The 15,224-nt window shown below is 41.6% G+C and overlaps 1 protein-coding gene across 6 annotated transcripts in view; it reads left to right on the top strand.

The window, feature by feature from the left end:
* The window catches only part of trak1a (trafficking protein, kinesin binding 1a), a 346,028-nt gene that overhangs the window by 15,907 nt on the left and 314,897 nt on the right, over positions 1-15,224 (top strand). For 3 of the 6 annotated variants that reach the window (XR_014913745.1, XR_014913746.1, XM_085422427.1), the window contains exons 1-13: positions 2,453-2,932; positions 6,787-6,863; positions 7,799-7,915; positions 8,053-8,153; positions 8,359-8,467; positions 9,213-9,291; positions 9,413-9,543; positions 9,649-9,723; positions 10,245-10,382; positions 10,510-10,586; positions 10,697-10,936; positions 11,384-11,694; positions 13,654-14,136. Coding sequence is in view for 4 of the 6 variants with exons in the window: in XM_085422427.1 (XP_085278553.1) it covers positions 2,731-2,932; positions 6,787-6,863; positions 7,799-7,915; positions 8,053-8,153; positions 8,359-8,467; positions 9,213-9,291; positions 9,413-9,543; positions 9,649-9,723; positions 10,245-10,382; positions 10,510-10,586; positions 10,697-10,936; positions 11,384-11,694; positions 13,654-14,136 (2,140 nt within the window). In the remaining 2 variants the exon portion in view is untranslated. Of the gene's footprint in view, positions 1-2,452; positions 2,933-6,786; positions 6,864-7,798; positions 7,916-8,052; positions 8,154-8,358; positions 8,468-9,212; positions 9,292-9,412; positions 9,544-9,648; positions 9,724-10,244; positions 10,383-10,509; positions 10,587-10,696; positions 10,937-11,383; positions 11,695-13,653; positions 14,137-15,224 lie in introns of those variants that run through there. The other 3 variants (XM_085422431.1, XM_085422429.1, XM_085422430.1) reach the window with 1 other exon arrangement.

Consider the following 15,224-nt stretch of genomic DNA (forward strand, 5'->3'; position numbering starts at 1 on the left):
AACGTTTATTTTGTGACCCAGAAAGAATAATAAGAGTAATATTAAAACTAACTAGCTGCCGCCATTGTTGGAAACGAAGCTGGGCCGCGCTATGAATTCTGGGACACAGCTGCTTCTTCTTCTTCTTCTTCTTCGGGGTTTAACGGCAGCTGGCATCCTTGTACATGCAGTGCTGCCATCTTCTGTTTCAGTCCGTTATTACACTCTTAAATCCTGCTACTTATTCCTGCGTCTTTTGGGATCTTACAAAGCTTCAAACGACGCGTCGACTATTAAATCAGTCGTCGACGATCGTCGACGTAATCGTGACTAGTCGACAAATCGTGGCAGCCCTACTGTGGTTGCAAAAAGACGTCTTGTCCTACAGAAGTCTATGTGAAAACAGTGCTCAGTTTTGACTTCATGAACTTTCCTGCTGAGTTCATGAGCTCAGTCAGTCATTTTTGGTCATATTGAATAAAAAATTAAGTCTATTTTGTAAATGTTGGTGTTTCAAACAGGAGGATTATCCGTGGTACGAAATGGTCAAGCCCGCCCATTCTCATATCACAGTAGCTACGTCCATGTACCTTGTCTACGGTCCCTAGCTGAAATATGTAAGCTGAAAATTTTCAGCTTACATATTTCAGTTTGTGTGAAAGTCTTACGTTTGCTTATTGAAGATTATCAATTTCTCGGGAGGGTTTTTCTTAACTTAATTTGATATAAAATGTACATTTGATGCACCATTTAAGTGGATTAACAACAAAAGTCAACATTTTCCGAAACAAAAAGTTTTTTGGTTTTTGAATAAAAGACTCAGAGCTTATTGCAAAACAATATATTATGTTTCCATGAGAGCTAAAGTGTGAGAACTATTGGAGCATTAAGAGTCAACACGACCATAAAACAATGGGGGAGGTAAACGCTGCCTGGAGACACTGAGTGGTGTTTGTCCAGAGCTCTTTTGTTGCCTGCTGTGAAGCATCCATAGGAACATTGAGCGGAGTTACTCAGGCATGTGGGACAGTATTGAGCTGTCATCAGTGTTCTAGACCAATTACTATAATTATAACAGTTGATCGCGGACGAATGAGCAGAAGACGGAGCTTCTTTCATGTGTCATTTTTGAAGACTGGCCCCTCTCAACAGCTCAGCTCAGACATGTGGCACTGACATAGATCATATATATATATTTAATCTTTTTTGTTAACATGCAATGAATATTATGGTGTCTTATGGTAATATCTTCTTTCAAATGTTTATGTTTTTACCTCACCTCTTCCACCGCAACTATTTAAATGTTGCGATAAAGGTTATAAATTTACCATTAAGCTGGTGTCACAAATTTACTGGTTAATTTGTGGTTTAATTTAAGCCATCAAACTATTTATTGGTCTTTATTAAACTCTTGAAATGTTGTGAAGCTTTGCTGGAATTTTTTTGTTTTGTTTTTGAACGGCTTGTTTCATGTCAGCGGTTGTCTTGTTGCTCAGGAACTTGAGGCATGAGATTTGATGCCAAACTGAAACTCTGCCTGTCCACTCTTTGCAAACTCTTTTGTCGTTGTGTCTTAGTCATCCACTTCCTGTATGTCCCCATTCAATGAAAAGAAATATTTTTGCTTTTGCATCACACACTGGGCTAACAAGCCAGAAGGAGACACAGATGCCTTTGGGGTTGCATCAGGAAGGGCATCTGGTGTATAAAATCTGCCAAATCAAACATGAGAAGCTACCCGCAGTAGCGACCCCTGGGGAAAAGGGGAACAACCCAAAGTAGCTTTATTATAGCTCACCTTGTAAATGCAGTTCATGCAAGATTAGGGTTCACAGTGCCTTGTGTTTTGTAGGGTCAATTTGTATGGCTGTACAAGTAGGTCTCATGCACTGTCTCATGAAACGAGTTTATTCTTCAGTATTTCTTCTGATTGACTTCATGGAAAATCTCTAAGCAGCTCAGCTCAAAGTGCCCTTGCTTATCTCTTGACTCTCTTGATAACACTGTCTGCACGTTAACTATAGTATGCAAAAACATTCACCTGTGAAGGTGTGTGTTTGTGTGTCTGGCCCAGCCCTGGAAACAGGTTGTGTGTTATTTTATGCCCTGCCCTATTGTCACCATAGAGCTGAGCAGGACTGTACCAAGTTATTTTAAGGGTGGGGGGGGGGGGGGATTGTAAAGTGACTGGTGTTTGTTGGGAATTGTTCAAGGAGAATTCTCTTTTGGTTGTCTCTGTTGTTGTTGGTCTGAACCACAGCGACCGCACATTAGTAAACCACTGGATGGATAACACAGATGAGACTTAAAGGCATAAATATTATGCATTTTCAATGCCCTCATCTGCTTGATTAAATCTGTTTTAACCTATTTTTTGTTAAATTGTTTGTTACATTGTTGACCTGAGGGAGTGTGCCAGTTTACCCGATGTTTGTGGCAGAGTGGAGAAGGCCATTCACTGACTGGCCACAGAGAAAAAGGGGAGGAGTTTGGTTGTCTCACTGAGCTGCCATAGAAATGACACACACGCTTAGAAATTCAATTACAAGCAGGTCCACGCACACAGGCTTTACCAGACATGTACCATGGAGTGCACAGAGAGGCACATGACATTTAGGGAGAAACTCAGAGTCAGTCAGGCATTGTTTGCATACTTTCACACATACACACACACACAGACTAGGAGATTAAAACACACACAGGTAGAAACCATGGCGTTGTATCTGGTTAGCTGAAGCATCAGGGGAGAGGATGGCACTCTTCTTGTATGGCGATGAGGACAATCTGGATTTGCAGAACGAGGATAAAGAATATTTTTGTTTGCCAAAACATGACAGCACAGAGCAGGAAGAAGAAGAAAAGGAGAAGGAGGAAGAATATACCAGTTTTCCCAGTGATGGAAGGTCCGAAGGGGATGAAGAAATGGATGAAGAGCAGCAAGTTCTGTGTGAAGGTAGCAGAGAGATGTGACTAAATCTCTTGATGTTACTTTTGTTAATCCTTATCACTCAGTGCAGTAAGACACCTGTTTATACGATTTGGAACTATATAAAAATAACAGACGCCATTTAACCTTCCTGTAGGCATCTGTAGGCTATCATATCTCCTGTGGCTGTGGTTTCATCCAGCGGGTACTCTCCCTGATGTTGATTATTTGTGTGTTTGGCTTCAACACAGCACGGTTCACCTGACTGCTGGGCTGACAAGTTCAAATATGGGCTTGGCTTTTCATCTCAGCTGTGACTGTTGTTTTTGATATGAAGAGCCAGCAGGCTGCAGTTTGAACTGCAAACGCGCTCGTTCTGTGTTTAATCCTTCTAGGGTTTGTTTCAGGGATCCTTAAAACGAGATGAGGGAGAAGGATGTGCATCATGAGGGATTTGCACATACACTCTAATGCCAATTTGTTAAGCAAGAAAAAAAAAGTCTCTTCGCATTAATGTTCGATAATGTGTGAAGTGTTTGGTCAGCGCGTTTACGTCGGCTGCTGTTACATGGATATGTTTTGCAGTGGCTGTTAAGATAAATACGTGCTGCTCCAGCTAAAGACGTGGTATTTAATGGTCTACACAGGCTGTGCTTGGGGTATTAATGTCAATAACAGGGCTTCCTTTCTGTTTTCTTTTCTTTTCTATGAACCTGTGTGCTACAATTAAGGTTATTATAATGTCTGTAACTCCAGACTTCAAGCGCACCCACTACTTCTGCTGCACACACAAAACCGAAGGCCACGAGGGTGTGCTCACGTGGAGGTTTGATTACATTATGGCTCTAAATACAGAGTCACCAAATCAGATATCTGTGTTTAAGGTGATTGTCTTTAGTCCTACATATCTCCAAAACCCACATAGTTTTCACAGCTGCTGAATAGGACCACTTGTCTGATGTCCCCTTTCCTTTGTCATCGTCTTGGAGCAAAATAAATAGAAAGAGATGGTGTGTGCGTGTCTTAAGTTACCCAGACTTTGGATAATATATCAAGAAAACATCCTGCTCACCTCTCAGAATTAGGTTACGCTTCCTCTTTGATAATCCAGGTTACAGTCACCTTCTCTAACCTGTGCTGTTTGTCTTTAATGCCTGTTTCTCACCCGACTGGCTTATTAAAGTCAGTCAGTAATAGACAGACTTTCTGTAGTCAGATCAGCTTTTGTTAGTCAAACCATCCTCACTTTTTTCAGCTTAGCCGTTTGACCTGGGTGGAGTGTTACCATGGAACCAAGTCAGCATGGAGAGTTTGATAGATGGGAGGTAAACAGGCTGCACGCTCACTATCCGCAGCAGAGTCCTCTATTAGGCCAGATATCAAGTAAATAAATGTCTTGTGGGTGTTGTGTCTCTGTGTCTGTGCGTGAGTGCACGTACACAGGTTTCCTCATACCAAATTATTCCAGTAAGTTTGTGGTTCAGCAACGCAAACATGAGAAAAGACTGAGCGTGGATGTTTCTCTTTGTGTGTGTGTGTGTGAGACACACTTGTGTCTGACAGATAGTTAGCCTTTTGTGATCAACCTCTTTGAAGTGGGACTGTGTTTTCTTTTTTTCCATTTATTTTTAGTATTACTATCAAGGTAGCTTGAATATTGGCATGTCAGTGCACTAGTGCCATCCATCCATCCTCCACTTATGCAAGTCAGCTCACAGCAGGCAAAGCAGGATATTCGACGTTCTTCTCCCTACACTTTCCAGTTCCTCCAGAGAGATCCCAAGACTCCTCTCAATAGAGATGAGATGCAGCAGGTGCATGATTCCACATGTGCATGCCTGGAAAACCTCCAAAATGAGGCATCCAGAAGGAAGCATAACATTCCTGAACCTTCTCAACCGGCTCGTTTTCACACAAAAAGGCCAGTTGAGGTTTCAGTCCATATCTGTAACTCAACAACTTCTTTTATGCTGAAACGTGACCCAAGCAATCCGGATCGTGAGAGAACAACACTTCCTGACTTTAGAGATCCCGTGTTTAATTAACTTATAATAAACTTGTAGTGCTAGCAGACAAATGTGGGTTTGGTAATAGTCCTAACATTATATGTACTGAACCTATCCGCTTATCATTGTCTCTGTAAAAAATGACACAAAAGGCACAAACGACAAAAACAGTAAAAATAAATAAATAAAAAATAAATAGAAATAAGATGCAGGGTTTAGGTGAAGACCTGATTTGAAATTGCCCGTGAAACTTTTGGCAAAAAGTAAAGGGCAAACAAGCCAAGGTGCCCTTATTTAATCAAATAAAATGCCTTGGTAGTGCTTCAACGTTTCCTACCTTTGTTAGCTTACTTAGTTAAGGATTTAATCCATTATTAACTTCTATTTCCATCAAGCATCCTTTTCCTTGTTTCCAGCAGTCATATGAGGACTGCACCACACAAGGACATGAAAATCTGTTGTTTACATTGGCCGGCTCTCTTTTGCATTCTGCCAGAACGTCACACAGTTTAGCATGTTGATGAAATTACTTATTAACAATTTATTATTGGTTACAAATAACATAATTTATCTTGGTGAGCTTACCGACATATTGCAAATCTATCAGTGACAATTTATGGGATTACAACTAAAATAAGCCTGATCAAAAAGAGATGATCTTAAAATGGAGTTGGTACCTTTTTAGAAATGTGTGTAACTAGTGGAGCTTGATGGCTCCATACTACTATGATTTGCATTTGTATAGCTTACAACATTTACATTTTAAAGGCTCCCCTGGGCCTGAGCAGGGGTATGGGGGTGAACTGCAGTCCTTTCAGGCTGAAACTTGGTGTGAAAGCATTCTTCCCTGCCCCCAAGTTTCTGCTGTTAATGTGCATTTCCACAGGAATTTATAGCAATGTTCATTTATGAAAGTCTCACTTTTCATGCAGTAGAAACTTAAAAAAAATAAATAAAAAAATCTGCACTCACAAGTGAAGATACTTTCTAAAAAGGTTGCTATAATTTTTTTTTTTTAAATCAATTTGAATGAAACAAGTTGGTATCAAGGAACAGACAAGCTGGTTTTGTTGTTTTATGCAGGTTATCTGTCTATGAATCGTTTCCAAATTAAACTATGAAGTCATACAGATGTAAACTCCTCTGTTTGAGGACTGAGGGAGTTAATAATAAGCAGCATGGCTGAGGCGTGGCCCTTCACTTTGCCCTCTGTGTCACTATTCAATAACTTATCTTTTCTGAGTCATTTGCTAGGAACAAAAACCCTGAGCTATGCAGAGGGTCATTGTTGGCGTATTTATGCTTTCATGACTTTAGTGCTGTCAAGTCCAGTCTGCGCTGTGTGCTGCACAGGGCTGTAAAACCGGGCATATGCATGTAGATAAATAAAGCTAATGCACTCCACACCCACAGCCCACACCCGTTATAACTATGAGCCGTATATGAGGCCTTTTCTTCCAACACATTATTGTACAAATGTCTTAATGCATGCTCAATCATCCAGGTAAGTAAATCCCAAAACTGGACATGTTTATAAGTATTTACTTTTATACAGGTCATGTTTGTCAGGTATAAAAATAGAAACTAACTCCTTAAAGCATCCATCCTCTTCCTATTATATTAAATGTTATATTTAATTTTCTTTGGCGGTATCTGCATGTATGACAAAAATGGAAAATCTTTAAAGAGGCAATAAATTGCCCAAAAAGCTGCCCATAGTGCTTTTTTCTGGCTTGAATGATATGAAAGCATACATGAAATCAGCCTAGATTATGATTTAATAACATGATTTATATTATAGTCAAAAAAAAAGAACTGTTAAAGCTTCTGGAAATGTTCAGCACTCAGTTGCTTTCACTGTTTCTGTGTCTGCAGTGTTGTGTGCTGACAGAGTGGGCCAGATGACGAAGACCTACAGCGACATTGACGCTGTCACTCGACTGCTGGAAGAGGTAAAATTCAATAAAGTAGAATAACCAGGAACCCAGGACACTGTCAGAGGGTCTGCAAGGCCATTCGGTCACATGGTGTTATGTCATAGTCAAAACGCGGGCGGATTTATCAGGGTTGCGACAAAGAAAGCAACGTCATAAAAGCTGTTTCCATCGGCTGATATTCAAATGTAACTTCATCCTCCTCAGCTGACTGCGCTGACCAACAGAATGTAAAGCAGGGAGGAAAACAGGGTGACGTCACTGTTAAAGTATGAACCTGAGCAACCGGACAGCATTGTGAAAGCATGGCTTAGACAAACAGCACCATCACCAAACACATGACTTCCATTACTGCGAACGCAATTAATGTCAGATCTGTATATTTCTGATCATGTCAGTTATTTTTATTTCTTGTAGCACATGAAACTATTGCAGTATTTGCTTTGCTAGTAGCTTTTAATAGTACAATAAATAGTCCTGTTGATGTAGTGATAGAAACAGGAGTGGCTAGTTAACAATAAGCTTTTAATTATTGCCTCATGTTGACTGACGGGAGTTTTCCAGTGCGGCTGATGTACAAAGGTTTCCTTTTGAGGTTCATATTTAGTGATTTGTGGATATTGTGTTGCTTTTGCCACTCTCTTTTGTTTTGTCCTTTTCTTCACTGATGTATTTGAATTTACCCAACATTTAAAGCTGGTTTTAGTAATTCTGATACACGCTAAGAAGGGTTGTCTGGTGTAAAAACTGTGTTAAATCAAATATACAGATCCTTGAAACCCATTTTTCTAATAAAGGAGCAGCTGAAACAAGCATCTATATATTAAACTAGGCTAATGGTTGAGGGGTTTAGTTTACGTAGACCTGAAACAGGGGGAAATTACTAACACGGGTCTTTGCAAATGTTTAGACTATTGAAATTCATTTTGCTAAACGCAGCTTTGTCTCTGCAGAAAGAGCGTGACTTGGAGTTAGCGGCTCGCATCGGACAGTCACTGCTGAAGAAAAACAAAGCCCTCAGTGAGAGGAATGAACTGCTGGAGGAGCAAGTGGAGCACATACGAGAGGAGGTAAACAACGAATGTGTGCTCATCAGTGCTTCAGTATTTGGTGGTGGGAACTGTGTAATAATGTATGTCTGTGATGAGCTGAACGTCCTGCATGCCCCCCCCCCCATCTTCTTCTGACGTCAGTCGTCTCCTTATAGGTGTCTCAGCTGCGCCATGACCTGTCCATGAAAGATGAGCTGTTACAGTTCTACACCAATGCAGCCGAAGAAAGCGACGGCGAGTCGATTACCTCTACACCGTAAGTCTCCTTTTATTACCTCCTTTCCTTGCTGCTCAGTATATTTCCTCATTGTTCCAAAAAAACAAAAACAAAAAATTAATTCTAATAATATCACATTTTAACTTAAGGTTCTTTGGGTTTTAACAGGTTTTTTAATGAAAATATATAAAGTCTGTTGAATGACTTAAACTAACAAGCACAACTCTTTCCTGTGTGTTCACAGCGTCCGTCCCAGTGAACCAAGTGTGTCATCACCAAACTTTTTCCCCCTGGAGTCGTTGCAGAAGAAACTCAAGGATTTGGAGGAAGAGAATAAATCATTGCGATCTGAGGTTTGGTTTTTTTTGCATGATAGTCTAACGCGCATGCACTAGAAAACTACTTTTCTTCTTCTTTTGACTACTCAGTATGTCCTCCTTCACTATATCCATGAATTTCCACTGTCATCTTCCTCTTTTCCTCCTGCCTGACGGCTCCGTCTTCAGCATCCTTTGTCCAGTATATCCACTGTCCCTCCTCTGCTCATGTCCAGCCTTGCCTCTTTAACTTTGTCTCCAAAATATTCAACTTGAGCTGAGCTGTCAGTCTGAAGTACTCAGTGAATGACTCAGACCCACACGGCGTTCGGTAACTGTTTAGTCACTTTTATTTATATGTCACACACCCAATGTGTTTAGATCGGCACTGCTAGTTCAGCCATGGCCAGTTTTCCAGCTGGCTCCACGCTCACACTGCCGGTCCCCGACATCACTAAAAGGGAAAAGAGAGTTCATCAGCCTAATTCCCTTCACCTGGACCTCAGCCTCCCTGACACTGCCCCTCGAGCCCGCTGAGCCAAAAACCACACCCCTGCCACATACTCATTTCTGACTTGGTCCATTCTGGTCACTTCCATTGAAAATCTTCTAACTGGCCCCCAGTCTTTTTGTCAGTGTCTCCAAACCATACATCATAGCAGGTCTCACTACCATCTTATAGATTCCCTATAAAAAACATTCATATAAGAAAGTCTTATATGAATTATAAGCTTGATCTTATCTTTGCTGTGATGTGAAGTTATTTTCATTTTCCCTCCAGGCGAGTCATTTGGAGACAGAAACGATCTCCTATGAGGAAAAAGAGCAGCAACTTGTCAATGACTGTGTCAAAGAAATACGTGAGTGGCTTTTTTTGTTTATTTGTTCCCCCCCACACACACACACACACAATCACAGTCACTCTTTAGAAGCAGTGTGGCCATAAGCTGTATTTTGCTGAACACCTGTTCTCATTCCCAGGCGATGCCAACCTGCAGATTTCCTCTCTGGCTGAAGAGCTGGCTAGGAAGACTGAGGACGCCTCCAGACAGCAGGAGGAGATCACACACCTCCTCTCCCAGATAGTCGACCTCCAGAAGAAGGCCAAGCTTGTACGAAAGTCCCGATCTCTGTCTCAGATTACATTAAACGCTAAAAATACTTTGAATGCAGTCGGTTTCACACCTGTTGTCCTGTTTTGTCTGCCGTGTTGTCAGTATGCTTTGGAAAATGAGGAGCTGACTCAGCACTTGGGTGCAGCCAAAGACGCCCAGCGACAACTCACTGCTGAGGTAGGGCAGTCCAGGGCCTGGTCACCATGGCAACAGCACTGTGTTTTCTGCATTGCCAGCTTCTGCCAGATGAGGCAAATTTGTAGTGTGACAGTTATATATATTCCTGCCATCAGATTTGTATTTTTTGTTAGATTTTATGATTTTAAAAATGATTACTTTATTATTAGGATGCTAATTATAAAGTAATCATCTTCCACATGCTTCCATCAACACATGTTATTGGTCCAGTAGAGATGCTGCTGATGGCTTCTCCTGTCTTCACATATTATTATATCACCAAATTTAGCACCCACAGTATATTGTCCTTTTTAAAAACATATTTTATATCATAATAAAACAGCATGCAAAGCTCAGTCTCTCCGAGAAGCAAATTGTATGAAAATCAGTCCTGTCACTGTTTAAATGTAACTGAGAGATAAACAGGAGACAAATGACCTCCAGGCTGGAGGTGAAACACTCTGCTTCAGTGCGTTTCATTTTCTTCTCTGTAAAGCTCTTCCTCCTTTCTTCACTTTTAGTTGCAGGAGTTGCAAGACAAGTATGCAGAGTGTATGGAGATGCTGCATGAAGCTCAGGAGGAACTGAAGAACCTGAGAAATAAAACTCTCCCGCTCAGCACGGCGAGGCGTTTCCATTCCCTGGGCCTGTTCCCGATGGTGAGTGATGGAGTTAAATTTTTAAGGGTTTTTACAATGCAAAAGAAATGTACGTAGTTAGAAGAGAGACTGTCTGTCTGCATCACAACATCTTCAGTTCCCAAGTAGCAATTTGTTTCTTCTCCAGGACTCACTGGCAGCAGAAATAGAGGGCACCATGAGGAAGGAACTCCAAATGGATGATCCAGACGTAGAAGAGCAGAGGTACATATCCTTTTTTTTTTTTTTTCCTCCACAGTATGATCTGATTCAGATGTTAATCATTTGTAATAATCTAAAAGTCATCCATCAACTCCATGTTTGTGTGTCTGCAGACTGCATCCGAAGCGAGTTTTCCAAACGGTGAAAAACCTCAATCTGATGCGTCAGCAGCGTTCTTCTCTAGCCCCCTCTCCTCTCAACATCCCAGGCTCCAATCAGACTTCATGCTTCACCTCAGGGCGTTCCAGCAGGGTGGGCACGCCACGCTCCAACTCCATTTATGGTAGTGAAACAGGAAGTGGGATCATCCTAGACAACAGGACTAGGAGTATCCTGGAGACGCCTGATGACGGGTATGGACATCGCTCCCGCTACGGACCGTAGATTTGAATGATGAAGCATAATGACCTGATGAAATGTATTTAATTTAGAAGCATCCCAGTTAGGTAATTAACAGAGTGCTCATTTGCAGCTGTTTTGAAATTTGATTAAGGTTCTCATTTCAAAGTTTGGCAAACACCTTGTAGTTCCAGTTTCACAAATAATTTCCCGTGTTTATTTGTCATATATGACAGTAAGTTGAAAAACTTAGTTTCTTCTCTGATTCAAACGTTTGGATTATTTTTCCAAATGACTTGTGAGGATTTTTTATACACTTAAGAGTGAAATAACACAATTATTTAAGGTTTCTTCTTATTTTTCCCCTTTTGATAGTGAATTAAATTAAACGATCATTTTATTATCTCAAAATAGAGATTAACTTTGCAAAAAACTGTACCGCTGTCTGTCTCCCTCTTCAGGTCAGAGGACTCCAACAAGCGCCCCCCTGGTACCCCTGGGACTCCGGGCAGCAGGGACTTGGAGGCAGCATTGCGTCGCCTGTCGCTCCGCCGGGACAACTACCTCTCAGAAAAACGATTCTTCGAGGAGGAGAGGGAGCGAAAGCTGGCTTACCTGGCCAAAGAGGAGGAAAAAGGAGGACCAGGAACCCCAACGGAAAGCTTGTTCTCGCTTTCCTCACATACCTCAGTTGGAAGCATCTGGTCAGGGTACTCATTCACACCCAGGTCCTACCTGCCGGAGAAGCTGCAGATTGTAAAGCCGCTAGAAGGTGATTATTCCTCTCAGAGTCACAAGTCCTCGAATCTTCCACATGATGAAAAACTAAATCAGAATTTCAGCAGTGAAAAAGCCTTTCGCAATGAAAATGAGATTTTGAAGGAAAAACACAATGAAAATCAGAACCAGGTGCAAAATTCCAGCCTCACTCCTCCCAGAGCATGCAGCCAGGGCTGTGAAACCCAAAGTCAAGCAACTCAGAGTGAGAATCAATACCTGATTTTTCACAAATGCAATCAGTCCAAGATCTTTCTGAGCGCCTCACCAGATCCTAACAAGCTGCGAAGGAGCTCCAGTTTGATGGAGCTGAGCAGTTTCTCAAGCTCACAGCCTCCGCTGGCTGTAGCCACAGGTCTGCTGGAGAGGTTGGTGCAACAGGATGGTAGTTTAAATCTGCAGCACTCCTTTTATTTTAGACATACGCAGTTGCGCTGCAGCTTTGAAATATAGGTTAGCCTGCTGTGTGTGGAGCAGTGCACTGGTTCGAAGGCTGCAGTTTAAGAATGAGAATAGTTCAATGAACGTTGTGCACACAGTAACTTATACAAAGTCGATTTAATGGTTTCTTTTCCTAATATTTTATTCAAGTGTTGTACTTGGATATTGGAGCGTGTCTCAAACTATAAAGTTGTGCACAGCCATAATGTGTTAAAAAGCCTACCTAGCACATAACAACACATGCTCACTGACACATTTGCAGTGAGTGATTTCCTGTATGGTATTTGAAATGCACTTTCTGTATTTTTGAACACATGCTGAACATGTTTCTGATGCCTTGTTCTAATAGAGGAGCTTTATTTATTATTTATTGAATTCTTAGTGTTGGATTGTAGATACAGAGCAGTTATCACTATATTTATAATCTCAGAAACCTGTTTTTGTTAACATGTACTTGTTGTGACCTCTTCAATCATCCATCCACTCTCAGTATTGTCCAGTGGAACTGAAAGCTTCCTTACATCTTGTACGATGGCACCACCTAGTGTCCAAACTTGAAGTTGCAACCATTTGCGTCATAGGACAAAAATGTGTTCTCCAAGCACGTGAACTTATGAAAATGTAAAAAACAAAAAGAGATGGAAATGTTTCATTTCAAGTCTAACAGCGGTGCAGAAATAAGAAGTAATGTAGAAACAATCTCAGGTGATTATTTCTTAAATGTTCATCTGTCTTCATAAATTTCTGAGCCTTTCATCAGTGTCATGATGCTGTATGTACTGTCCACCTCTTCCACTCGTCATTTGTTGGCCTTTCAGTTCACTTTGGTCTTTGCACTTTACTCTTGTTCTATTCTCCTTGTTTGCTTTCTTTGATGATTTCTTGAATAAAGTCTTCATCATTTTCCACTTTCCTTTTCTCTCATTTCTTCTGCGTTTGTTCTTTTGCACTGGCATCTCTCAAAATGCATCTCTAGTAGAAAACCATTTTTCTAGACTTGAAATTCAAGCAGTCCGGTGTGCGAAGACACTTTGGCCTATAGACATTCCTCCTTTGTCGTGACATCCACCCTCAGTGCTGTGTGCGAGAGTCTCTGTGTGCTGCATAAAGAAACGCTGTGACAGTGTTATAATCTAAGAATGTGCATTTGTTGCATATGTATGCGTTCTCGTCTCTACTTTGGAGCTTAGCCTAGTTTATATATGTGTATATATAACGTACTGACAATAATTTTCTAGTTTTCAAGCACATTTCAACACATAAACAACACCTACTGAACATAAGTGACGTCTTCGTGTTCACCTGCAATAATCAGGTGCTTTTAGAGTTTAAACAGATGTAGTTTGTTTAACCTGTGATCATTGAAAACTTGATAAGAACATATCTGTAATCGATAATCACAGATTTTGTGGTACTTTTTCTGTATGCGTGTTTAAAGGAGGTCACGAACTTGTTAAAAATAGCTGAAGCTGCTGTTGATTTTCGTGTAACTTGAAGATGTGTTTTTTCCTAGGCTCTGCTACGCTCCACGCATGGCAGCAGCTGGCTCAGCCTCACATGGGTGCTCTGCTGGATCATCGGCCCGGTGTGGTCACGAAGGGCTTCCGCACTTTGGCGCACGAACAGGAACAGGAACAGGAGGACAGCTGGCAGCTGGACCAACCAGAGGAGGATGAACTATCATGTGACTCATTTAGAGCCGTGCTAGGGGAGAGCCCTGCTCCCACGGATCTGCCTCGCTCTACCTCTACTCCCGCAGTCTGCCGCAACAAAAATGGCAACATTGAAGAAATCAGCCAGTCAGACGCACTGAATGGAACGATCTGCGCGGCGGCAGAAGCAGTTCAGGGAAATGATGGACATGTTGCAAGCATGCCCTTTCCTCTCTTCAACACGTCCCCTTCCTCTCCGCTGCCTTTTTCTCCCGAGATCAACGGGCATGTGGACCCCAAAGAGCGCCAAACCTTACAGCCAAACACTGTGGACCGCATGCCTGGTGAGGGAGCCTCTTAGCTGGGGTTACAGCACTGCATCAAACCATAACACCTTCATGTTTGACCTGGAGCATGGGGATAAAGGGGACGAGGGTGAACAGGAGGGGTGGCGGGTTTAGGGGCAGGAGAAAGGATTCATTGGACACGTGACATCCCATCCTGCATGATCACGCTCATGTGTACACACCTGCACACGCACCCACCCCAGGAGCTGTCCCCGTGTATGCAGCCAGCGAACGGCAACGAGACAGAGTACATGTTTTTATTTTTGTTCTTTCATTTCCGTCATTTTCCATCTGCAGCCTTTCTTCTCAGTTCACACTTTCTTTTGCTGCCACTTTTTTTCCTTTATTTCAGCCAATTACGCTTACACTCAAAGTTTTTCATCTTTTGCAAAGTCTTTAGTATCTTTAGGTATATTCTATAAAACATTTTAGACACTATTTAGGAGCAGGAGGGTTTAATATTTCATGCTAAGCTATACTGTTTTGTAGCACACAAGCACGCAGATACAGAAAGAAATTTGGCAGGTCAAGTGCTGTTGGGGCAGCTGTTCGAGTCACATGAACTCGTAGCGCTTGCGGCTAGCTAATATTGGAGCCTACTGAGCAGCTTTGGTGTGGAGGACTGCCGTGCCATTGATATTCTCTTGTCCCAGAGTACAAATCTTGTGGGAGTGGGTGGCTTTAACTTTACGGCTACGAGCCAAAAATGAGAGAGAGAATTTAAAACCCAAAGCTTTATTTTTATTAAGTCAACATGGTACCATTTAAAATGGAGAAGAGGCGCAGACTAGAATAAACCTTTGTAAGTGTTCCCAGTACAGGGAAACACCGAGAATAATAAAACAAATTAACGCAAGAAATTCAAGTGAACTTAACCCTAGAAAGGGTGTAAACATTGTAGTGCTATAACTGTAATTAATATGAATGTAAAAGCAGAGCACAACTTGAGAGGCATGGATCTCTTTATTAACACTAAAAAGTTAAAGTGTTGCAGTGAATCAGCCCCGTGTGGCCTTGGTTGTAACTTTAATACCACTGCAATGAAAAATCTGCCTCATAACTTAACTCTTCTACCTCATCTAAGT

The sequence above is a fragment of the Rhamphochromis longiceps genome, linkage group LG11, assembly GCF_057381845.1.
Source record: "Rhamphochromis longiceps isolate RC_006_pf linkage group LG11, R_longiceps_female_GT1.1, whole genome shotgun sequence".
Classification (NCBI taxonomy): Eukaryota; Metazoa; Chordata; class Actinopteri; order Cichliformes; family Cichlidae; genus Rhamphochromis; species Rhamphochromis longiceps.